Source organism: Simochromis diagramma, unplaced genomic scaffold (genome assembly GCF_900408965.1).
Source record: "Simochromis diagramma unplaced genomic scaffold, fSimDia1.1 OVJJ01000305.1, whole genome shotgun sequence".
NCBI classification, from domain to species: Eukaryota; Metazoa; Chordata; class Actinopteri; order Cichliformes; family Cichlidae; genus Simochromis; species Simochromis diagramma.
Window position 1 is genome coordinate 2,401,338 of NW_024387169.1, and position 25,858 is coordinate 2,427,195.

General features: G+C 45.3%; 2 protein-coding genes across 7 annotated transcripts in view; both read left to right on the forward strand.

Moving 5' to 3' along the window:
- LOC120744492 (AT-rich interactive domain-containing protein 1B-like) overlaps positions 1–11,578 on the forward strand; it is a 156,108-nt gene extending 144,530 nt beyond the window's left edge. For 4 of the 5 annotated variants that reach the window (XM_040048934.1, XM_040048937.1, XM_040048936.1 and 1 more), the window contains 8 exons: positions 2,730–2,871; positions 4,779–4,948; positions 5,759–5,891; positions 6,001–6,120; positions 6,231–6,306; positions 7,047–7,773; positions 8,066–8,196; positions 8,426–11,578. In XM_040048934.1, coding sequence (XP_039904868.1) covers positions 2,730–2,871; positions 4,779–4,948; positions 5,759–5,891; positions 6,001–6,120; positions 6,231–6,306; positions 7,047–7,773; positions 8,066–8,196; positions 8,426–10,210 — 3,284 coding nt within the window. In that variant the 3' untranslated portion in view covers positions 10,211–11,578. The remainder of the gene's footprint in view (positions 1–2,729; positions 2,872–4,778; positions 4,949–5,758; positions 5,892–6,000; positions 6,121–6,230; positions 6,307–7,046; positions 7,774–8,065; positions 8,197–8,425) is intronic. The other variant, XM_040048935.1, reaches the window with a different exon arrangement.
- A 6,764-nt stretch (positions 11,579–18,342) lies between these two features.
- LOC120744494 (palmitoyltransferase ZDHHC14-like) overlaps positions 18,343–25,858 on the forward strand; it is a 50,659-nt gene continuing 43,143 nt past the window's right edge. The window contains exons 1-2 of one of the 2 annotated variants that reach the window (XM_040048939.1): positions 18,343–18,927; positions 19,512–19,806. In XM_040048939.1, coding sequence (XP_039904873.1) covers positions 19,565–19,806 — 242 coding nt within the window. In that variant the 5' untranslated portion in view covers positions 18,343–18,927; positions 19,512–19,564. The other variant, XM_040048940.1, reaches the window with a different exon arrangement.

Below are 25,858 nucleotides of genomic sequence, written 5' to 3' on the forward strand. Positions count from 1 at the left end.
CAGTGCACTCAGACTACAGTAAAGCATGTGTTTCTAATTTGAGTTTCACTTTTAAAATCGTGTCGCTGAGTCTGATTCGGTCGATGCATTTTTTTTCTCTCCTCGGTGTTTCCCTGTTTTCCTTCGCCTCTGTCTTTATATCATGTTCATCCGTGTTCCTCCTGAATCATCTCCTTCATGGTTAGGATTTGATTTTTATGTTTCATTTTCAGTATTGGTCATTTGTTCATGTCCTGTTTTACTTTGATAGTCAGTTTTCTTTTGTTCCTGCTTTGTTTTTTTACTTTGACCTAATGTGTCATGAACCATAAGCAACAACATGAAACAAAGAGTGACGCCAGAGTTTTTGGATACATTGTTTCTAAATATCAAGATGAAAACAGCAGCCAGCAGAGCAAAAGGAGCCAACCACAGATGACCTTTACCCCAAACCTGTCAGGTGTAGGTAACGCCCAAAGACTGTTGCACTCCAACCAGTAGCAGAGAGGCAGAACACATCCAGGACTCAGGACCTCTCATATACCAAGCCAGACTCATACCCCTGAAACTGCAGTGATCATAGGACCGTGAGACCCACACCCAGGATAACAGACGAGCAAAACAAGCACAGCCACACACTGCAGAGAGTTTGTGAACACCTGTCGTCAGCCATCGTTCATCCTCGAAAAAACTCCCAGAAAGGAGCCCGGACGAGCCCCCAATTTATGTTACAATCCAGCTCATATCTGTGTATTTAATGAACAACTTTACTATTTGAAAAGAAAGAAAATGAAAGAGATTTTTTTTAGCATTTAATTCTGTTTTTATCTGTTTTATTTCATTAAATGTGGCAGTGGGCAAGCTTGCCCTCAGATTAGCTTTATCTTTAAAAAACAGAGTGATCTCCTGTAAACACTAACTTTGCGGTTCGTCTTTGCCCTGCAGGGCTCACTTTGGTTGTTTTATGATTAAATATCCACTCAGTGATGCACTCAAGGCATTTTTCATTTTTCCCTGTTTTGAAAACTATGAATAGAATGAAATGTTTGCAGTTTGTAATATAGACAAAGTTTAATTTAAGTGAAAGAAACTTAATAAATTTAACCATCGTGCAATAATGTTTGATGTTTAAGAAGCAGACTGAATATGCATAATTACCTTTGTATTTATAAATTTGCGAAAAGACTTTTTAATTACTGCACTTGCACATAAAAAGGGAAAATTGTGTTATGAAAAGAAGTCCGTATCGCGCGTGCACACGGCAAGAAAACCTCCCGTTTTGTCCTTCGTGTTGCTCGGTGTTAATGCACTCTCTGCCTCTGTGCGCTTTGAACTGCCCCACTGACTCCCTGCCAGCCTATATATAGACTGACAGCCCAGTGATGTCACTGAGGGAGCGTGTCCAGCAGGGCGGGTGGGGGTGAGTGGCGGTGGGGTGTGGGGAGTGATTAATGAGGGCTGGAATGTAGAATGTAAACAAACCCGACCTCGCCGTCACCTTTCATTCACAAAACAGCTCAGCTGACTGACTTTTTTTCCCCCTTCTCCACCCCACCCCCACCCTCCCCCTTAACCGCTGCCACCCCTCTGGATTATGTCACCCGCTGACACACACGCTTTTGTGTGCGCACACATCAAACAGCCACACACACTTTTTCCCCCCTTACGTCTTGCTCTAAAAGACGAGCAGAGGGCACTTAAGTTCACGCTGTCCTCCGTCCTCATACCGCCACCACCCCCACCGCCGCCGCTCTTAGAATAGTAAACCTCTTAGCCCCGACTGACCCCGCAATTGTTTGCACTTCCCCACGCGTGCTTTCCGTTTGACGCCGGGATATCCCAGGAAGTGAAGAATCCCTAATGCTCGCTGACCCCTCTTTGCCCCCTCCTACCTCCTGCTCATAATCATGGGATAACCATCTCTCCCTGTCTCGCTCTCCTTCTCTCCGTCTCCTGTGATGTAGAGGCAGAGGGTATCATTGAATAATTCAGAATTAGCATGAATTTTTAAAGCTTAAGTCTTTCTATGGAAACGTGCGGTGCAGGGAAAGGCCACTCAGGATATTCGAGAGAAAGGCTTCTTACACTAAATGCTCATTAGGACACTTTCATATTCTCTCTGTCTCCGTCTTTGTCATGATTTCACTGGAACGGTCCACGTCTTCTGTTAAACCTGCTCCTGGGAATTTGGATCCGTTGCTTTTATCGGGCTGGGGGTTCAAATTTCTTCTAATTTCCTCATCATCAGGAGTTTAGGTGTCATAACAAAAGTTCGCACTAACCCGCTCTTAACCCCAGAGTTTCTGTGTGAAACCTCAAGCTTTCTGAAGCGTTAGCTTGAACATGTCATGATTCCATCACATTGGCTGTTTAATTTTACATCTGATACATCTGTGGCCTCGAGCTTAGCTCGCCACTTGAAGTCGATGGCACACAAAAACAAAAAAATCCAGCTAAACCGTCTTCAGACAGCTTTCACATTAAGAGCAGGTCTGTGAGTGGAGGCATCCTTCCCTCTTCCTCCTGCCTCCTCTTCCTCCCCTCGCCTCCTGTAGGCTCCCGTCTCGTGTAGGGCATCGCTGCGAGTGCTTTGGCCTTAAGCCCAAAGGTATCTCCCTATTACGGCACATCGCTGCAGTAAAACCAGCTCTAACTCCAACCTTCAGATCGTATCTGAAGACTTGTGGAAGACCAACAGTGTCAACGTGTTCTTATGATACAGAACTAATACTCCTACTTGTGTCTCCCAGCTCATTCAGGCGGCTCCCTCCAGGGCCCACAGACACCTCAGTCCTCTGGCAGCAGCTCTACAGCAGAGGCAGCGGGGGACCTGAAGCCCCCCACACCTGCCACCACCCCCCTGGGACAGGTCACACCACTGCCCCCCAACAGGTACACACAGACGCATGCATGATGCTCCTGGTGCTGCATTTACTGACGTGTGCTGCTGACTCATTTTCTCTAAATAAGTTGTGTGTTTGTGTGATATCGTTTGTGTGTCAGCAGTCTGTTTGTTGATGTGTGGTATCCAAAAGTGTGAACATTGTCTCTAAAATTAAGCAACAGCGTAGTGGAGCGAGCTTGAAATAAAAGGGGATGCTCTCAGTGTGCTGCTATGTTTAGGTGAGACTGGGATGTGTGATTTGGTTCTTTCTGCTCTTTATGTGACGATTCGAGTCACACGCCTTCATCTCTGCTGGTTTTAATTAGAAACAGCAACAATCACGTTTGCTGAGCCTGAGAGAAGCACTGTTTAATCGGTGATGGGAGAGTGTGTGTTTGAGCTCTTTACCTGGATGTCATTATTATGCTTCCTATTTTAGATCAAAGGTTTTATTTTGCACACAGTTGACTGACGGCCTCTTGTCACATTTAAATTTAAGGTTTTTTCGTGCGCAGTCTCCGAGTTCCTGTTTCACAGTCCTGAATGTGACGCATCGATGGCTGCGTGCGACCTACCTGCCCTTGTTTCCACATTAAAAACCTAAAAAAAGTTTTTACAAATTAAACGTGGATTTTGTGTCGTTCTGTGTCCTGAGCCGCCCATTATTTCTTTCTGTTTCGTTTCCATGGAGCAGACTTTCTTGTCATTTTTAACGTGGTCCTGAGTTCTCTGAAGGTCTTTCAGATTGTTTTTATTTTTTTGACATTGGCGGCTTTTTCACTCGTTTTCAATCCAGGCCTCGTACCTGTCTGTTTTTAAAGCAATGTTTTTGTTAGTTCAGCTGCATAACTCTGACCTCTGAGTCATTCATGCATAAAAAAGCTCCTTGCAGATGAAACTGTGTTGTCTCTACACATAACAGACAACCTAGCAAAGAGACTATTTTAGATGATCTCTTTATATCACAAAAACATTTGGTCTCATTTCTTTATTGTCCTCACTTGAATCTGTGAAAAGTACCCAAGATACCACACTTTGACATAAAATAGTATTTTTGTACCAACAAAATAGCTCAATAGCTGTGAGCTGAAGAGCTGGCTTATCTCAGTGTGGTGTGCATTCTGTCCTTAAAACATTTGAGGAAACTGAACAAGAATCAGGAAAAAAGTCTCAGTTGAAGGACAGCTGTCAAGAAGCCAAGACTGAGGTATTAAATTACACAAGAACTGGACTGAAAATCAGAGCAACGGGTGTGATGGTGTGAGGAATATAAATATGAAAAGGTTTGTTTCAAATCATGGTCAGTATGTACGAGGAGGTCAGGGGGAGGTCCAACAGGGAAGCCATCTGTGAAGCAGGGTGGGGGGTTGAGCTGCATTTCAGCCAGTGGTGCTGGGATCTTGTCATGAATGCAGTATCATCAGATTTTGATCCACCATGGAGTAACATGTGGAGAGCATGGCAGTGAGGCACACAGGGGAACACCATCAGTGTCCCCAGAGCCCAGACCTCAGCATTACTTGGGCAGTGTGGGATCATCCTGATAGAGAACAAAAGGCAGAAACATCCAAAGAAGAGCTTAGAACATCCTGGAGAACCCACCTGAGAGAGAGTTGAGTCTGTGCTGAAGGATAAAGGCGCTCACACCAAATGATGACCGTTAGAAATGTGCAAACTGTTACATATTCTGCATTTCTCTGTATGTCTGCACGCTTCAGTACATCTCTGCACCTTTTTCCTATTTTCAAAGGAAAATTAAAAAATACACGAGGAGCGGCTCAAATAATAAAATGACCAAATACTATATGTCATGATTAACTCCCGCTATTAAAAAATGAAACTGACAACTTTATTATTTTTGTATCCAAGCATTCAGTGTGTTGTGTCGGTGCCTCTCATCCCCCCTCACTTCCAGGAGCAGTGTGAGCGTGCAGGACCCCTTCTCAGAGGTGAGCGACCCGGCCTTCCAGAAGCGGACTCCCGCCCTGCCCCCCTCGGCTACGTACCAGCAGGGCATCAGCATGCCTGACATGATGATGAGGATGCAGTACGATGCCAAGGACCCCTTCGCCGGGATGAGGAAGAGTGAGTGAGACACATGCAGTAATAAACCTTCACCCAAACCCGATTCTCCATTTTTATTTTCCTTATTTGAACTTTGAGGGAACAGCGTTGTTCTGAGATTCATTTAATCCACAGGTACGACAAATTAGGGGGGTCGTTCTCAACTTCATCCTTAAACTGTGCAAAAGCTTTCATTTCAGTGAATCGTGTATCCCAAAGACAGTGGGCTTTCATCTGTTTCAGTGGTCTAATTCATTATCTTGTCACTGTGTCATCTCACATCAGGACAGATGTGAGTGTGTGTGTGTGTTTTCCTACTAGAAGTATGAAACGAGATGAGAACTGTTTGTCGCTTTATCCAAAACACGCCAGCTCGTTTTAAGTTGTTGTAGCTTAGTCTGCGTCTCATCCTAACTTTGTTCCTCCTTTTCATCCTCTTGTTTCCAACCTTTCATCCTTCCCCCCGCTGTGAAGCACCTGCTTCGACCAACTCGTGCGGTTTGGTTTTCAGAACAAACAGGAGTTTTAGAAAGAATGGCGGCTCCTCTGAAGGCTGGCGAGAATGGAGTCTGAATGAATAATATGGTGGATGATAGCTGCATAACAACTCAGAACAATAGGTTTAATCATGCAAAGTGCAGAATATTCATAGAGGCATGCTGCCACCTGCTGGTCAGCAGAAACATGGTTCGTGCATTCAGAAATGCACATTTAGCTGCTGTTGGATATTTCCAGGAGAATGAAACCATTTCCCCTCCTTGTTCTTTAACGCGTTCATACAAGTTAGATTATTAGGTCCAGTCTAAGGTCTTTGCTTTCCTTCCTCCACAGTGGCAGGAGCCGATCCTTATATTCCAGCCCAGATGCCCGGAAGCGGTATGCAGGACATGTATGGTCGACCCCCATCAGCCCTGAGCATGAGCCAAAGGTCACAGTACCCGTACGGGCCGGGCTACGACAGGAGGTAAAAAAACACAAAGTGGGGGAATCAGTTTCCTCTTATTTATTCTGTCCTGAACGTCGAGCCGTGGCGGACTGCACAGCATCAGTAAAGCATGTCCTGCTGTCTTTAGGCCGGACCATATGATGGGGATGGAGGGGACCATGGGCCCCCCTGGGAGTCAGAACAACATGGGACCTTCCAACAGTGAGGGCAGCATGTACTCGCCCAGCAGATACTCCTCACAGCACAGGTCAGCGCTCTCGTACGTGTCTCCAGCAGAGTGTGCGTGCCTCTCTGGAGGCCTGTGCTCTGTAACAATCAGTGAGTGATACTCTCTTTCCCCTCTGCCCTCTGCTTCAGACACGACGGCTACGGTCAGCAGTATTCCAGCATGCCGTACGGGATGCATCCATCTGGGATGTACCCACAGCAGCAGGTGAGACAGCTCGTCACGGCGCTCTCAGTCAGAGCTTTACCGTAATCATACCTGCTGTAAACAAGACGTTTGATTAGAGCGTCAAATCTCAGCCCAGAGATAATAAATTAATAAGATAACAGCACAGTGGGTGGGATGTGTTTTGTGACTGTGGTTGTTTCTTGTTGTCATTGTGATCATAATCAATTTCTGCTTTTTTGAACCATCAGAATGAAGTAAAGCAGAGCGATGATTGCTTGTTTTGAGTCCTAATAATGACCCTCATGAATGGGCCAATCAATGGTCCTCTCTCGCACGTCATTTGTCAAACTGAAGATTATTAGCGACGTAATTATGGTATCGAGTAGAACTGTTTCTTTGTGTCTCGGAGGAAAATAGTGTGAGGTAATTGGCCATTAGGTGACCGCTCTGAGCAGAAGCCATCGCGTGTTTTTGCGGCGTCCTGCTGCGTTTCTGCCACACGAGCGTGGTTTCAGATTTAGTTCACAACTCAGAATATTTCTGAGTCTTTGATAGATCGGCGGAGCTCCCGGCTGGAGGTGTAATGGAGCATCGCGGTAAAATAATTATGGTAATGGAAGTACGAGCCACACGCCACACCTCTCGCCCACTGACAGGTGGATGTGAAGAAAAATGGATGCTCTCGTGAGCTTCGTGTGCACGTCTCATGGAAGCATGTTTTCATCGTGTGATTGCTTTTTGTTAAGCGTCGTCGCTAACGATCTCCCCCGTTGCTTCAGCAGGGCTACAAGCGTCCGCTGGATGGAATGTACGGCCCCCCGCCCAAGAGACACGAGGGCGACATGTACGCCATGCAGTACACCAACCAGCAGCCGGACATGTACAACCACTACGGCAGCGGTTACTCTGAACACAGACCGCTCCAGGGACAGTTCCCCTACCCGTACCCCCGCGACCGTATGGCCCCCTCGGGCCAGAGCCAGCACAGTATGCTGGGTGGGGGCCCCCCTCCTAATCACGCTGCCGACGGGCCCAACATGTGGCCTTCGAGGACAGACCTCGGCTACCCCTACCCCAGCAGGCCGGGATCACAAATGCCCCCGTACGGCTCGATAGGCAGAGACGACATGGACGGGCGGCCCGGGCCGGAGCAGTGGCACCGTCAGTCTCCGTACATGTCATCATCAGGCGGCATGCCCCCCCTGTCCTCGCGTCAGCCGTCGTCTTATTCCAACTCCCCGTCCATGGCCAACCACCTGCCCAGAGCGCCGAGCCCAGGGGCCTTCCAGCGCTCCATGGACTCTCGAATGTCGCCCAGCAAAGCGCCATTCATGTCCCCCATGAAGATGCCTAAACCCGGCCTGGCCATGATGGGATCGCAGGGCGGTGGACCCATCGGGCAGTTTCCTCCTAATCTGAGGAGGGACCTCAACTACCCACCGGGTTCAGTGGAGGGCACCCTGCCGATTCTCAAGCCTCGACGCAAGCTAACATCCAAGGACAGTGGTAAGATCGTTTTTTAGGTTCTCAGCAGCAGCATATTTTCAGCTTGTTTAAACCTGGTTCCTCTCCGGTGGAAGTTTTCCGTGTTTTCCAGCTGTAAAAGAAACGGTGTTTTAGCTCCCCTATCGCTGCACTGGTGCAGCTCATTGTCAGCTAACACTAGCACAACATGAGGCAAATTTTATCAAAGAAATTACAACCATCTACTTTGGTTAGCGTCCCTCTTATCTTCAGGACGTTTGATTGCCAGTTTTTTTTCTTCCTGGTTCCAAAAATCCCACTGTTTTAATCCCAGGAACGCCTGAGGCCTGGCGCGTGATGATGTCTCTGAAGTCTGGCCTGCTGGCAGAGAGCACGTGGGCGCTAGATACCATCAATATCCTGCTGTACGATGACAGCACAGTGGCCTCCTTTAACCTCTCCCAGGTAAAACCGACCCACAGAACAGAGCCTGTCTTTATCATCATCTTCTAGATCCTGTTTTTCTTTTGCAATAAAACTCCACGAGAGTCAAGTTAGTTATGCACCTCTGAGGTTTTGCAGTATTATATCTACTTAAAAATTCTTGGCTCGTATTCAGAGTCTGGGACTACTTGATAGCTCATCTGACTTCTTTCTGCTCAGCATTGATCACATTTTATTTTTCTCTGTCCAGTTGCCTGGATTCCTCGAGCTCATCGTCGAGTACTTCCGCCGTTGCTTGATTGAGATCTTTGGCATCCTGGAAGAGTTTGAGGTGGGGACTAAGAAACGGTCCTCAAGTCCAGCGTCTGCACAGAACGAAAGACCTGAGCGGGATTCTGGCTCTCCTGTCCAGCCTGAGCTCTCCAAAGCCGAGGAGACCCAGGTGGAGCGTGCCGAGGGCGTCACCGAGGAAGTGACACCTGTTGCTGCAGAGCCGGCCGAGGTGAACGGCGAAACAGAGGAGTCCAACATGAGCATTAACAGGGAGGACAAGAGTGGAGAAGATGGTGAAAAGGAGGGAAAAGAAGAAGAAGAGGAGGCAGCAGAGTGTGAAGCAGAGACCGTGGATCGGCCCGTAGCAGAGGCGGAGCATAAACCCAAACAAGCCAGCAAATACGACAAGTTCCCCATCAAGATTGTTCACAAAGAGGACCTGACCGACGACATGTCCGGTTACCTCACAGAGTTTACCAGCGGGCTGCTGCACTGGCAGGCGGGTGGAGGCGACTCCACGGCACACATTCAGACACACTTCGAACCCCGGAGCGAAGCGCCCGAGGATGAAGGCAGGAGAAACGAGAGCAAACAGGAGAGCAAGATGGACCACGAAAAGAAGCAACCTCTGAAACACATCACCGCGACTATCGACGACGTTCTGTGCGCCCGCGTTGACGCCCTCGCTTACGGCCACCCCGCGCGCTCTTTGCCCTCTTACCCCTTCAGGGTGCACCCAGATGGGGAGGAGGACCACATCACCTTGCTGGAGGATGAGCCACGCTGCCTGGACGAGGCTCCGCTCACCACCACGTCTGCCTGGCAGGACTCGCTGTCCAAGCGGTGCACCTGCGTCTCCAACATCGTCCGGAGTCTGTCCTTTATCCCGGGGAATGACTTGGACATGTCCCGCCACCCTGCTCTGGTTCTTCTGCTGGGCAGGCTGCTTCTGCTGCACCACGTGCACCCAGAGAGGAACAGGTTACCTCCCAGCTTCCAAAGAGACGAGCAGCAGGAGCGGGGGCTGTCGAGCAGTAAGGACGAGTGGTGGTGGGAGTGTCTGAGTCTGCTCAGGGAGAACGCCATGGTCACTCTGGCCAACATCGCTGGCCAGTTGGATCTCTCCACTTACCCAGATACCATCTGCCTTCCCATCCTGGACGGCCTCCTCCACTGGATGGTTTGCCCCTCAACCGAAGCCCAGGACCCCTTTCCATCGGCAGGACCCCATTCCCAGCTTACCCCCCAGAGGCTGGTGCTGGAATGCCTCTGCAAGCTGAGCATCCAGGAGGGCAACGTGGACCTCCTGCTGGCGACGCCGCCGTTCAGCCGACAGGAGAAACTGTTCACGGTCCTGGTGCGCTACGTGGGTCAGAGGAAGGCCCAGGTGTACAGGGAGATGGCGGTGGCTGTGCTCTCCCACCTGGCACAGGGAGACCCCACAGCGGCGCGTGCCATAGCCATGCAGAAGGGCAGCGTGGGTAACCTGGTAGTTTTCTTGGAGGATGGCGTTAGCATGGCGCAGTATCAGCAGAACCCTCACAGCCTGCTGCACATGGGCCATCCACCCATGGACCCGCCCAGTATAAACATGATGTGCAGAGCAGCTAAAGGCCTGCTGGCTATGGCCAAAGTGCAAGAGAACAAGAAAGAGTTTGTACTATATGAAAGCAGATTATTAGACATCTCCATCTCCTCGGTGCTCAATGTGGGAGTGGTCGCCATTATTTGCCAAGTCCTGTTTCACTTGGGGAAGTTATGACATGAGGAGAGGCGGGACTGGCGCGGCACACGCTGAGGCTATTTCTGTGGTTTTTCTATTTTTATTTATTAAAATGACAGAAAATGTTTGTGTTTTTTTAAAAGAAGTATCCACATAAACAAAATGTCTCTATCTATATACATATATATATATATATATGTATAGCTTCTGGGCGATGTCGGGATTTGAAAGCTCGTTTTAATACAAATATTTAATACCTGCTGGTGTCGGATTGCTGCGTTTGGTTTGGCATTATTTTATTTTCTTCCTTTGTTTACTTTTTCAGCCAAAGCTGCCACCAGATCTTGGTGCTCGATTCTGTGGTTCCTTTAGAGTCGATGAGATGTTTTTCAGTTTTATAAACGCCAATATGCTCATCAACTTTTTGTTAATGGAGAGTATTTATTTAAAATGTGACACTGTACAGTAGTTTGAACTTTTTGCCAACAGCGGTGGAGGAAAAAAACACAAAGAAAACACTGAGTTTTTAAACTGAAACGTCTCCATCGCTGGAACATACGTTGTGCAATAGGACTTGGAGCAAGTTGTCCCTTTGAAAACCAGAGGATGTAAAAGCTTCTGACACCTGCAGTGTGCGCTCATGGCCACGAGGAGGCAGCATTGCACCAGCCAATCGACATCAGAGAAGCGCATCCGTCAGAGAAGCGTCTAATTTATCAATCATAGCCTCAATGACTTTCACAGATGAACTTTGTGTTTCCTGATCACTTGTGTTATGTCTGTATTTTTTCATCACTGTGTATATAAACTGTTGTACACACGATTCTTTCGGTCTTTATCTAGCATAGCAGGAGACGGGACTTTCTGACTATTATAACAAATGCTTTTATTGTTGGTAAATTTGGTATTGTTATTATACATATTTTGTTAATGGGGTCAAATATTTGAACATGGCAGATGTATCTGATGTTTCACCGTTCAAAAAAAACACACAAAAACAACAAAAAAAGAAGAAAAAAATCCTGTATGCGTTGTATTATAGCTGAGAAAACAATCGCTTTGGTAATGAAACGTGGAAGTGCCAGGGTGAGGGGGTGACTGTGGAGACGCCATGCGAGGGAACCGAACATGTTTCTGTTTGTTCATGTCCTGCGTTCATGTCAGTGGGCATATTTTTGAATCTACACGATGCTCGAAAACAAAACACGTGAAAAGATCAAAACATCCTGAAAGCTCATTGTAAAAAATGCCTTTTTTCATATGACTCCTGTCTTTTATTCAGTATACACATTTATACTCTGTGCTGCACATGTCACGAATAAATGTACGATGAACATCGTTAAGCACTGGAGACGTTGCATTATGTCCAGACAATCTTAGGCCAATAAAACAAACATCAACTGCTTACGTGGGCTGTCTTTTATTGGCTGCATCCAGATCCTTCGTGGCACAGATTCAAAAAGGTGCTGAAAACATCTGAGAGTTTGGTCCAAGCTGAGATGGTAGCGTCTCACAGTTCCTGCAGATTTGTCATTTGCATCCGTAGCGAGAATCCCCCGTTGATTCTGTTGGATTGAGATCTGGACGCTGTGGAGGCCGTTTGAGTGCAGTGAACTCAACAAACCAGTTTGAGAGGATTTGAGCTTCATGACTTGGTGTGTAGAAGATGGTAGACTGGTCTAAAGGGACGGACGTTGCTCGGGTAGGCTGTGCAGCTTTAATGATGCTCAGCTGGTGCTCAGGGGCCCAAACTGTGCTGAGAAAATATCCCCACATCGTCACACCCCCACCATCCTATCCTTGTAATGATCAGCTGTTGGTACGAGGCAGGATGGATCCATGCTTCTGGCTGTTTACACCGAACTCTGACTCTAATCCAAATGTTGCAGCAGAGAAAGACTCATCAGGTCCCGAAACGTTGTTCCATCGTCTGTTGTCCAGTTTTGGCGAACCTGTGTGAATTGTAGCTCCAGTTCTCCTCTGACATCAACAAGGATTTTCTCCTGGAGAGCCGCTGCTCACTGGATTTTTATGTGAACCATAGTTGTTTGGGAAAGTCCAGCAGATCAGCCTGCCTGGCACCAAAAACCTCACCACATTCAAAACACCTCAGCAGCTCGTCTTCACCACCACCCAAAAGCATCTATGAAGTGCAGCCATATGATTGGCTGATTACATATTTGTGTTAATGCAAAAATATCCAATGGTTTCCCTAATAAAGTGTATAAGTGAGCACGGTGATAAGTTGCTGCTTTCTCCTGAAAGCTGACTGTTCCTTGGACAACGTTACAAAATGTACATCACAGCAGCTCTCAGGCTGTGTGTCTAACGCAGGTCTTGGCATCAGTCCCGCCCTTCAGTTAGAGTCAGATTTTATTGTGTCATGGATCATCTCACTCTTCAGGCGCTGCAGAAACACCAGCTCTCAGATTCACTGGACTCAAAGCCAAACTAATGTCCTCCAAAGACTTCATCTCACAGCCTTGATCCGGTAAACATACAAGTATTTATAAGTATTAATATCAAGGAGAAAGTGTACTACTGGGTGCCATGAGAACAGTTGTATTACTCCGTCTGGACGTTTCCTCATAGCCGTGGAGAAAAGACAGCTGTTTGTCTTTGTTCTTTATTGTGGTTTGTTTTCCACTACACACACAATGCTAAGTTCTCATATTTGTCCTGCCATTATGTGCTGTCACGTTGTTGTTTAGCACAACTGAGGTCCTGGATGAAGGTGTTATAGCGCAAACAGATCTATCGAGCAGTGGCTGCACGGCCACTGAAAATCAGGCCTGTTGACACCATGCAGGGTTTAGCTCAGTTATTTACACCCATTTTCTTAGTTAACTCTGCTAATTGTGATTAAAAATATTCTGTTTTTGTGCTGCACACTTAGATCAATGGAACATGGGAGGTACAGCTACCCCGTCTCTTTGCTGCTGCTTCCCATCTGTTATACACATTACTCCCTCGCTTTCAGAAAGCCTCCATAATTAACAGTTTCACTCATTTTGGTTTCATTTATTTTACAGTTCGCTTTGGAATTAGTTCATTAAAATGTGCAAAATTAACCAGCACAAATCAAAGAACTGAGCTGGATTTAGATTTGTAGCATCTGAAAAAGTCTTTTTAGAGATGGAATTATATTCATTCTAATCTGCTCTCAGAGGAGGAACACTGAGCTCATAAAACCTTACATATGTGCATATCATCATCATAGTTTAGTCCGACAATATAAGGAACAGTCACTCTGTGCTTCCCCCTGTTTTCAAGCTTTTCACATTAAAACACTCACAGTTTGTGTTTGACCTTAAACAACTCGAGCTTTACATTCTTTTACTTTACGAGTCCACAGAAACGTCTCAATCTTACATCAAAGATGATAATGTTGTGACGAATGATGGAAAGCTAATTTCTTATTCTCTCCAGAAATCTGCTAATCTGCTGTGTTTCATTAATTATCACAGGTTATAAAGGTTCCTCTGTTAATGAAGACATGCACACGTGCAAACACGATCATCAGAAGTGCTTTTAGGAGCAGAAACTCATGACTGATGCACTCTGTGTCCCCCCCTGACTTTAATGCGTCCTCTTGCAGCGTTTCCAAGAAGGACACAAACCATCAGCCACTCATCTATCCAAGGGTGTTTGAGTTTTTACTGAATAGAGTCTACAGTTTGTTTGGTGTTTTCTCTTTTTTGTGTCTCCCCAGTGTCGTTACTTCCTCTTTAGTTGGAATTTGACATCTCTCTCTCGTCTTCCTTTGCCAGGGGAAACATGGGTATGAAATCAAGTCCTATTTTAAGCTGATTTTAATAATAACATTCCTGAGGTTAACAACACAGCCGATAAGTGGTCCCATCACAGGTTTGGCTTCAAAGAATGAGAGCGAGTCTGGCTGCTTGGCAGCAGAGAAGCGTGATCACTCATCTTTGTCTTATTTAACTCTTACTGACACTTTGAAATTAATTACAGCCTGCCTGAGACATGGTTAACAGTTTGATTGATCTCTAACTGAAGCCAGTTTCTGCAGAGAAGGAAATGACTGATATGCTTCTGAGCGCATCTTACAGGTACACACCTGCACATTATAAATAGCGCCCACATACTTCAGAGTGTTTTTGATTTCAGCCCGTCATTCAGAGTTTGGAGGGAAAGTGGGCTGCTGTACTTTTTTGGTGATGGAGGATGTGTTTCACGTAGGCAGCCAAGCGCAGGAGAAAACCTCCCACTCTCCCGTGCCTCTGAAAAGCTGAGTCACTGAGCTCTGACAGGATGGATGTGGTGGCCGGGAGGAAACCGAGCCTGTCATTGGCTACCGCTGGCTGGGGTCCGCTGCCTTGCTGCCTCTCACTGCTCTTGTAGGTAGATTAATGAGCACTGGGTGGAAACAAAACAGACAGGACTGACCTTTCTAGTGATGTGCTACAGTACACGTAAGGCAGCAGCGATGAGTCAGGTTTGACTTCATCCGGTAATTTTGACTATAGAGAGTATATTAGCCCCCTGATGAGGCTTTGATCTCGCCGTGTTCTTTCATCCAGTCCAGCTTTTTAAACTAAACAATACTGTCAGCACGAGGCCTTGGCAGGATGTAAGTCAAGCCTATGTTGTTCTTGGACTCTGACTCAAGGGGCCTATCATGTCCACCCGTTTGCCAACACAAACACGGCTCCTGCCGTATGTCATCGGGCTGCTTAACGAGCTCCGTGGTTAAAGAATTAGTCTGGAGGCCTTACAGATCATTAGCAGCCATTACAAACATCCACAGCTTTGCAGCAGATCAAGTGTGGCATGTGCCACTTGGTGGATTCACATGGCCGGTGGTGGAAGCTTTGCAGATGCATGATGGAAGCATGTCGCAGCAGGGTAAAAGACCACTTCCTCGGAAAGCACACCGTGGCTGCTCACTCTGCACTCACACGGGGGGGAGCGTGTTAAACCTACAGCCTGAGACCGGGCACGGCATGGCTAACACGAAACCCAGCTTTCACATCATAAATGCATTTGCAGGCTAGAAAAGTGCAACGAGAACACACAGTTTCCCTCTTTGCATGGTGTTTGATTCTGGCCAATTAAGTCTTCTCACATTAGAGGAAAAGCAGCAGAGCTCCTTTCAGAGAAAGTGGATAATTGCAGCCAGTGACTGATGATGAGGAGGTGTGTGTGTGTGTGAGGGGATGGCAGAAGAACTGTGGGCTGATGATGAAATCATCTGTACTAATCTAGCCGAACAGGAAATTGCATCACTGCTGAACTGCACTTGGCATCTCAGCAAGCACGAGTTATGTGCAGCATGGCTGCCTGTTTTCAGTAGAAACAGTAAATATGAGCAGTGGTGGCTCCATTTAACAAACAATTTACTCTCAGTAAATGTTTGTTGTCTTCAGCGCTCTTCCTTCCTGGTTAACCTGCGTGTTAGGACGTTTCTGAGGACATGCTGTGGGACATTTTTGAAGGTTGATGTCACTTTGCAGGTGAGGACTATAAAGAGACTATATGGAGTTTGCTGGAGGACACTTAAACCTGTGACACACAATATTTCACTGACTTACTGACCATTTTATTAGAGTTGGCTGAAATCATCAGTGTAATATGAGAACCTTAATATCAATGGTCTGTGTTATATGCACTGCGTATATGAATTATTGTCTCACCCTGCAGCTGCACAAAAGACCAGTACACATTTAACTGACTGGAACTGCAGCAAAGTAATAATACAGTGAATATGAAGTGACTATATATAACTGCTGCTTCAGCTGTGCTGTCATCAGTTTTAAAGAAACAGTCATGATAGAAATCTATGGTGAAACGTTCTTTATTTAGTTTCTTTGCTTGTTGCAGTACCACAGCAGGCCACTTGGATCTGCTTCTCTGGGTCCACCTCGAGCTGTGTATACACTCACACTGCACGTAGTCATCACAGCCGTAGGAACATAAATAAACCTGCACTCTTTTCAATGGCCACCAAAAACTAAACAATTGTGCTCATTGGCTAACAATGTTCGACTGACATTTGAATTTATTTCAGTTAAATTCAGTTTTATTTATAAAGTTGCAAACAACTAATGACTAAATGCAAAAAATGAATTTCATATCTGAACACAGACATGAGAGTGAAGGTGAGAGGTGAGTGAAGAGGAAACAATGCATCATGGGAATCCCCGGCAGCCTACGTCTATTGCAGCATAACTAAGGGAGGATTCAGGGTCACCTGGTCCAGCCCTAACTATATGCTTTAGCAAAAAGGAAAGTTTGAAGCCTAATCTTAAAAGTAGAGATAGTGTCTGTCTCCTGAATCCAAACTGGAAGCTGGTTCCACAGAAGAGGGGCCTGAAAACTGAAGGCTCTGCCTCCCATTCTACTTTTAAATACTCTAGGAACAACAAGTAGGCCTGTAGTGTGAGAGCGAAGTGCTCTAATAGGGTGATATGGTACTACAAGGTCATTAAGATAAGATGGGGCCTGATTATTTAAGACCTTGTATGTGAGGAGCAGGATTTTGAATGTGTGTTTTAGAGCCAAAAGCTCCCATCATAGGACAAGTGGGTGGATCGCTACATTAAATTAGCAAGCTCTGTACGGGTGCATTGCTCAGGCACAGATACTTTCTAATTAGTGCTCAGTAACACACTCATTTAGAACGAGACTGGAGGAAGAGAAGTTTTTGGCACTTTGGCTTCATTCCTCAGCAGTGGAGTTTGCTGTTTGGGTACTCACTGTGGAAAAAACCAAAACAAACCCTAGTGGCACAAGCGAAGGTAAAAGGTTGAGATGCCAACAAAGAAGAAAATTGAGTTGAGTTGGTGCAGCAGAAGCTTGTTTGTTCGATGTCTGACTCCTATCACAACAGCTGCAAAGGAGCTGCAGCGCAGAAATGAATGTCAGAGGAAACAGTCATGCCTCTTGGCCCCGATTCACTGGAGGAACCTGTAAAACTGCTAAAGTCTCACAGTGTGTAGGCACCTTTAATCGGATTTCCTCAGCCCACCTGTGGTTTGTATCACCATTCAATTCTAGCAATGTACTAATCTTCAAAAATAGATCCTATCAGTCCAATTAGCCATTCAGATATAGTTTTTAAGCAGAGTCTGAATAACTGAGGCTGTCTGTATTCACACCTTTAAAGGATTATTCTGCCCGGTGGCTTTTGGTGTGTTATGGTGGAGCTGTGCACAAAGAAATATAGTTAATGAGGCCTTGGCTAGAGCCTACACTGCCAGTGCTTATTAAAAGGATCAAAACTATAGCTGTCTTTATTTGTTATCTTTCTACTGTATTTGAAATACAGCAAGGTGTTCAAAGTACAACTTATCCCCAACATTAGGTTGGGTTTTTAAAGTCTGGCAACATTTGAGCTATCATCTGATAACAGAAGGAAAACCAGCGTCTGTGTTTGAAAAGTTAAACCAGGATTTTTCTAATGACCAGCAGGGGGCAGCTTTTTGTGTTACAAATAAAAAGTCTGATTCTGTACACATGTATGGGATATTAGCCTGTGCTCCTGTAATCTATGACTTCAGTAAGACGTTGTCCATGACTTTATGGTCTCACTTGCTAGTTTAAGGTCTCATTTAAGGTTTAAGGTCACATTAGTATCAAGAAGGAGAATACAGCAGGCTATGCAATAAGATGGGCCTACTTTAACGGAACAATAGACAATAACATTTCAATTCAACTTTATTTATACAGCACCAAATCACAACAACCCTGAGCTCAGTGTCTTTGGTTTTGCCATGTCTGGTGTTTTGTGATTGGGAAGAGAGGTGAACTGGGTCACTGAGCATAGCCTGAATCATCCTCCTTTCTGATACCTTCAATGATGATAATTTATTGAATAAGTTGCGTTTTTCGGAGCCTTCAGTTCATCAGGTAAATGTTTACAGAGGTGAAGGACAGAGGGTCATTTCCCCATAGACTTTTATAGAATCTGTCTAATTTGCAACCACAAGTATCGCCCCCTGGTGACCACTAAAGAGAATGCAGAGTTGGGTTTTACTCTTCCTGAAGCCAACTCCACCTTTTTATACAGTCTATCGACACAGCGCAACGGTGGGGTTCAAACTGCACCCTATCCACGGTCACCTCCCCCTCTGGATACACCCCTGCTCTCGGGGATCCATTATTCCGCACCTTTCGCGAAACAACTACCCAGAGGATTCCGGAGCCCGTTTTGGGAAGCCCCACTTCATCGGCTCCTCCTCCCTGTGCATCTCATCAGTGTGGTGACTCGGGCTCCAGCCTGGGTGGAAGGGGAGGAGCAGGCTGAGGCTGTGTGCTCTGCTCCCATGTTGATATTTGTTGTTTGCGAGGGTGGCAGCGACGTGCGTGGACAGGAACACGATGTGAGCGGAGGGCTGTCGACTGGCCTGGCAGCGCGTTTACCGGGAAAAGCTGTAACTTTTCTTCCAAATCCCTGGCTGGATGTTGACGGTATCTGCGGATGGTTGCTGTAGAAACAGTTGGCCATATGGCTGCTCGGTCGGTGTTGAGCGGAGGGACTCGTTGAGGATGCTGGAGCTCGTCTGAGAGCACCCCGCCGTGTGTGGAGCCGTGTCTGGATTTCCCTTCGCTTCCACAACCAACTTATTTTTTTCTTTTCTTAAACCGACGAGTTAAATTAAAAACTCATTTGTTTAAACTTATTTTTTTTTTTAAAAAGATGGTGTCATTCGCTTTGTCCTCGGCTCGTAACAAACCCGGGTAACGAGAGGAGAAGCTACGCGACAACACACCGACACGACGACTTTCCCTCGGTGAGTCGGCTCGGCGGCGGGCAGAGCAGACATACACCACCCGGGATGTCTGTGACCGTTAAGCCGTGGAGTGCCCTCAAAGGTTCCCAGGGACCATGCAGGACAGTTAGGAGTAAAAACATCGAAGTCAGTACTTGTAACTGTGTGTGGGTGAGATGACTGGCCGGAGGGCTAGTCGTTAATTGCCCGAGTTGGCCAACGTGTATAACGAGAACTTATCTCAGCAACTTGCTAGCCATGTTAGCTCCTTAGCGACACTTTGGATTCGCTTGCCGTGTCGTAGCTAGCCAGGTTGCTTGCTAACAGAGGGGCTGTTAACGTTAAGCTGTGAAATATGAGTTTAAGTTAGCTAACTTTTTTTAATAGCTAAATTTGCATTTTTTACGAACCCGGCTCCATAGCCAGGACCTGGGGCGCTACACAGGTGTAAAGTGAGCTTTAGCCGAGGTTTTATTAATAACAGGAAGTGTGTGCTGCACCCCTCACAAACTTTTTTTCTTCACCCCCCCACCCTGTGTTTCTGTGTCGGATAAGTTGCTCTCCTAGCCTGAATGCTAAACTGAACTGGTGTATTTCCTCCACAGAGGCTGCTCTGCCCCGGGATTTGTTCAGCTCTGGGGATTTTAATCAGCCGTTGATGCATCTCGGGGTGTCAGAGTCCATGAGAGAGTGCGAGTACAGCCAGATCAGTACTCGCAGCTCGACACCGATGGAGACCCCGTACAAGAAAAGGACCCCAAAAAAGAGGAAGTGGGAGATCTTCCCGGGGCGGAATAAGTTTTACTGCGATGGCAGGATTATGATGGCCAAGCAGACGGGGGTTTTCTACCTCACCCTTATCCTCATTCTAGTCACTTGTGGACTTTTCTTCACCTTTGAGTAAGTACTGAGCATGTGCGGTCTCCCGTTTGCTCCCATCTGCTTTCTATTTGTGCAAAGCAACATTCAGGATTACATTTCATACGAGCAGGTGCCAGAGAAACAATTCAGTTATGTCACCGGCATCGCCGTGGAGTGGGTGTATCAGAAAAATGTTACTATAAGCCGGTGGGAGAGGTGGAGGCATCCAGGTTTTTTTTTTTTTAAAAATTTTTAAATTTTTTTTATCTATTTATGTTGGAGGTCTAGCTCTCCAAGTACAGGGTGTGGGTTTCCTTGGTCTTCATCTGTTTACAGGTTATAGTTTACGTGGTTTGCGTGATGATTTCAGCCTAAAGGGGTGAAAGGCAGTGCTCAGTGTCGGCGTCACTATTTTCATGTAACCCTACAGCTAGAGTTCTTCAGGTCGTTGTGTGCAGGCATTCATTTAGCTGGAATGACCTGATCATCTCAGAGTTGCCTGATGAAATTCCAGTGATAAGTTACGCTTCTCAAAGGGAATTGTGCAAAAAATCAGGTCCCTGCTGTCGCTAGTCTTCATTTTAAAATTCCATTATGTACAACACTCCTTGAGCTGTCATTGCAGTGTTTCAGGGTAAATATCTGGAGCTATGGCTCTTTGATTATGGACACTCAGGAGGGGACCTCGGGGTAACAGGTTGAAGTCTCTAAATTGTCTGGACGTCCAGTCTCTGTCAGCAGATTTGGAGACCTGTAGAAACAGCACTTTTGCAGTTAGGGGACTGATGTCTGTTTTATAGATATGTAAAACTCATAATATTCTTTACACGGTTCAAATCAGGTGAATGTGTAGTCTGGCACCTTTCTGTCATGAACTTTTTCTGCAGTTTGAGCTACAGCAGCTCATGTGGGGCCAGCCTTTGCTCCTCATTGCTGCCTGTGACTCTGTCGCTGGTTCACTACTGTTTCTTTCTTGCATCGCTTTTGATACATACTGCCCACTTCACACCCCACAAGAGCTGTGGTTCTGGAGAGGCTCTGACCCATTTGTATAGGCATCACAGTTTGGCTCTTATCAGAGTCGCTCAGATCCTTAAGTTTCCCATTTTTCCTGCTTCTAACAGATCGTCTTTGAGGCTGAAATGTTCACTTGTTCTCTAATATATCCCACCCACTAACAGGTGCCACGATGATCGGTGTTATTCACTTCACGTGCCACTGGTCATAGTGATGATTGGTGTGTCATTTGTCATTTCTATACAGCAGCCAAAGATTGTTTTGGAAACAGAACAAGCGGTTATGATAACCAAAATGTTTAAAAACACGTATTTGATCAACTATCAAGGAACAACTCATTATTCAACTTTTGCTGCCAGCAACCTCACCACTGATAGCTTAACTACAGGTGAAGGTTCTCAGTCTAACCGCTAATCGACCGCAGTGTCTGTCTCGAATTACAGCCCGACTATCCTAAAATAAGTCCTCTCTTTTTACTGTTGGTATAAAACTTGTAATCAACCGTTAGCATATTCTCTATTCAACCCTTCATCTTCACCTCATCACTGACTAAACCCGCTGTGGTGGAAGTGCACAATGCAGCACATACACAGACTCTGACCTCAGCTATCTCATTAGCCCTTAACAGTCCCTGTGTCGTCTGCCATCTCTGAAACACATCTATGCTAGATAATAGTCCTGCTCTAATGTTTGCTGTTCAGTCCAAAAATAGTCTTCCTCAGGGTAAAGTGCTTCACAGCTAAAATAATGCTCTATAGGCAAAATGCAGAGGTTAATGTTATCTACACTATAGTGTTCCTAATATTGTGTCCACTGTGTGTGTAAATGGAGTTTTGAAATCTTAAAAACAGTTTTCACTGTAATACAATCACCACTTATGACGATAAACTGTATTAAAAAAAACATAAAGGAAGGATTGCATTAGAGTAGATGAATTGCAAGACATTTAAAAATATCCCCATCTGCTCCGGAAAACAAGTGTTTTTAAGAATTTATAGTACTAACGATTTAATTGAAAAGCAATTAATGTTATCTGTTGAAAACTGAAGCGACTCTAATTTTCAGCTCTAATATTTGGCTAAACGAATGGTTGAAATGGATTTTTGTGTGTGCCCTTTATTGGAACTCCTTCCCTTGCAGTGCTACACATCTGTAACCTCTGGACCACTTCATCTTTCAATAAATTGTCACTTCAGCAGATACAGACTTAACCCAAGACCAAAGGGCAGACAGCTGGAGGTCTGGACTTAAAACACCCAGCTCCCTGTACAGTGACACAGTTGATAAAATACCATAATGAGAGGTTAACTCGCCGGAGTGTCCGTTTGAACCTGGATTTCCCTCGGCACCCACATGTAGGATGCAAGGTGCTTCCTGATGATACCGCTCCCTCCCATCGGACAGCTTTGCTTCCTACGCGGTGCAGTGAGTGGAGCCGGGTGCCGGGCACTGTCCTGTTTGTTATGACGAGAGGGGGCAGTTTTCAGGGACGGTATCAGGGTTTTTCCTGGCTCAAAGTGAGCCTTTGGGGGATGACTACACAGGAAAGTAAGTAGGAAGTGAGTCCTTGATTTTAGAATCTGTATTAAATATGAACAGTGCAGATAAAATGAACAACATGTTTAGCTCTGTATTTGTAAAGCAGTTTTTAAAACTTACAGTTGCAAAGTGAAAGTTTTCAGTAAACCGACCTGATGTAAGGAGGGAGGTTAAAGGGCTGTGGATTTGAAATAAGCCGGTGGAACATCTGAAAGTCTCTGATCTGATGGGTGAAAAAGTCACAGTAAACTAGAATTGGGGGGAGAATTAAAAGGTGTAATGAGCTGTGGGGTGATGTGCATATAAGGAAAACAGAAGTGGCCCATGGATTGAAGCCTGAGGGACGCCACATTGGAGTAGCGGATGAAAACATGTAGTGCAGATCTTAATACTATCGCTGAAGTTTATGTGGGATAAGTATAAAAACCATTCGAGAGCAGTGCCAGAGATACAATCAATCTGTCGGCTAGAAGGACATGGTTAATGGGAGCAGCGCCTTGAGATGGTAGGCTCTTCAGTTTAGTCCAAAACATATCAGTTCATACTCATTTGATGTGTCAGACATCAACGCTCAGTGCGCTCCTGCACAAACATTCTTAATCTCACGAGTTTCACTTCCATAAAAAGATGAATGAATAAATAAAAATGAGCAAAGCAATCAAATGTTTCAGTCTGACCAAAAAACAAACTTCAGTGTGTAACCGCGAGGCCACGTTGAGCTTCATGCTGTCCACCCCGTCTAACTGTCCCTGCCTGAAGGCCGGCCGAGTCCTCCTGCCTCCCCTCCTCCAGCCTTCTCCCATCAGCTGAAAGGAGACATTTATCAGACAGGGTGATAGTCAGCAGACCTGCACATTGGCTTCTGTTGTCATTAACTGTAATGCATTTCGATTAGTTGTGTTTTCCTTCCCTCGCTCCCGGTTGTCAGCATAGAGAGGAACATCTACTCACTTGCTTTCTAGTGGCTTTTGCTGTCTTTGTTGCTTCGTGTGCTATTAGTTCTTTCTTGTTTTTTCATTTTAGCCTTGGGTTTGATAACACGGGCTTTACATGTATTTAAAGACGTTCTTATTTCGGGGCCCCAGAAAGAGTCAGCAGATGGTCAGTGAGGGCTGCAGACGTGTACACTACATTAACCATATTTCTTTTTCCTGCTTGTTTTCTTAGTGTCTGTCTGAGGGGTGCTCAGCCATGCACAATAAACCCTGTTAGTTACCGGCAGACTTTGCTCTGTTTATTATTCTGTTGCTGGCTCCCCCAGACGTACATGTGGGCTGTTGTTCCACATGCTGCCTTCTCTCCTTTATGTCTCGTAAAAGTTCACTCAGGCAGATGTTTGAAGGGTTGTTCTGAAGCACAGTTTGGGGCTTTAAAAGAGGACAACAAATTGGCTTCAATGCTGTTTGCAGCTGACAAACTATAGACTGTTGCAATGTAGGTACTAACACAGGACTGGGTTGTGAATCTGTTGAATACTGAATGACCTTTAAAGATAAATCCATTATGTAGGGTGCTGTGCACGAGGAATCAAACCAACATCTCTGTGGCTGCAGGACAGCTGCTCTACTATCCGAGCCACCAGAAATGTAGTCTTGGTGACATTAGAGCTAAAAATCCAACGGGCAATTCTTCAACAGCAAAGGTGGCTATTGTCCTCCCTCTGCCCAAAGAACCAATCAAAGCATGCACGTCATTTGTGTTGGTCGCAGGCATATCTGCTGTTATCATAGTACACATGTAGGGTAGTGGACTTAGTCTGTATTTTTATTGCTGCTGTAGTGTAACAGTGTGAAAATCGTTTAAAAATATTGAGGTCTAAAGTAGGGCAGGGCGATATGGCCAAAAATATTTATCACGATATACATTTGAAAATTTGCGATAACGATATTACTGACGATATAATTGACACGAGACAAAATACTTTACAACTCCACAACTTTATTAGTGCAAAAAACCCCATCAATGTATTTTCACTTAAACAAGCAGCTGTTTTTTGTGCATTACAGTAATATACAAATGTAACAGTGCAAATGCAAATTCCTCGCTGACAGTTTAATCAAAAGGCATTTCCAGTGGAAACTGGCCGACATATTCTCAGCATAACCATGTATAATATCCACAAAACTTAAAAAGAGGTTATACACACACAATACGGTAATATTATGTTGAAGCACAGTACGTATCACTCCGCGAGGCTCCTGCCTACGATAGCCGTAATGCTCCGACAATCCATCAAGCGGTGCGGCTTCATAGCTTAGGATTATAAGGGGCACTGTCGATTTTCAGAAAAATCAAAGGATTGATTTTAAGTGTGCCGTATTTTCCAAACAACACGGTAATAACGACGGCCCGCTAGCATGCTCTACCAAAAATAGTGCTTTGTTGTGTATCTGACGGACGAAAGCTAAACCAGTTCCACACCACTGAAGTTGCAGCATTTTTACAAACCAGTTCTGGTTCAGCTGTTTCATTCAACGATCTGCTTTTGCTCTTCTCATTCTCCGTCGCCGCCATGCTTTTTCCGCCATGTGCGTATGAAAACAAAGGCTCTGCGCATGCGCGTTTTACCCATATTCTATCGCTATATTTCATTTTCTTATCGTTGCCCAACATTAAACTGGTGTTACTGTGAACAGTATGATATGGCCCAGCACTAGTCCAAAGTCACAAAAATGTTGTTGTTTTAAAATCAGATTTCAATGTTACAGCTCTGCTTCCATTCATTCACAAAGAAATCATCCTGGACCGTGACGCCGAGTTGGCGAGTTAATTCAAGACAGATTACAGTTTGAAGCAGATGGTGATTTAAAAAGACAAATCAGAAACATCCACATTGAACAGACTTAAAAAAAATCCTGTGCAGCACAATAGACATTTGTTGCCTCTGTATTTATATTGCTGCTGAATGATGGTGTTATTGTATTATTATATGCAGTGGAGGCTTATTACAACCCTTAAAACTAATGCTCGCCATTGTATGTTTGAATGGTCGGCTGAGTCTTTTCCTGGACTCTTTAAGGCTGTTCTTGTGTTCTATTGAAATGATTGATTTGCATTTATCTGTCATGTATGGGAAGTTACTGTTGTCAGTACAGAGGCCCTGTCTGTCTTGAAACTCGTGCTGATTTTGGTGAAAGAGTCAGGTTGTTTTTGTGCTTTTTTTTTTTTTTTTTTTTTTTTTTTTAAAAAAAAAAAAATTTTTTTATCACCTGTCCATCAGGTGTGTTGGTTAAATAAATGTATGTACTGTTTTAGTACCTATGAGCAGTAAGGCTGAGGCCTACAAGCTTCACCAGGGGTGAAAATGATTTAGTGAAAATCAGGGAAACAGTTTGATTTTGTTATTACAGGAATGTGAACCTGCAGCAGTTTGCATAGCTGCTGTTGTCTGATTTCCATACATTCAAACTGACTTTGTAATTTCACTGTAAGCAAAACAATGTGGAAAACAGCTTTCACGTACCCGTCTTATTTAATCCTTTCTTTCGAGTGGTGTTATTGCTGTCTTACAGTGAGAACATTGGACACGGCTCAC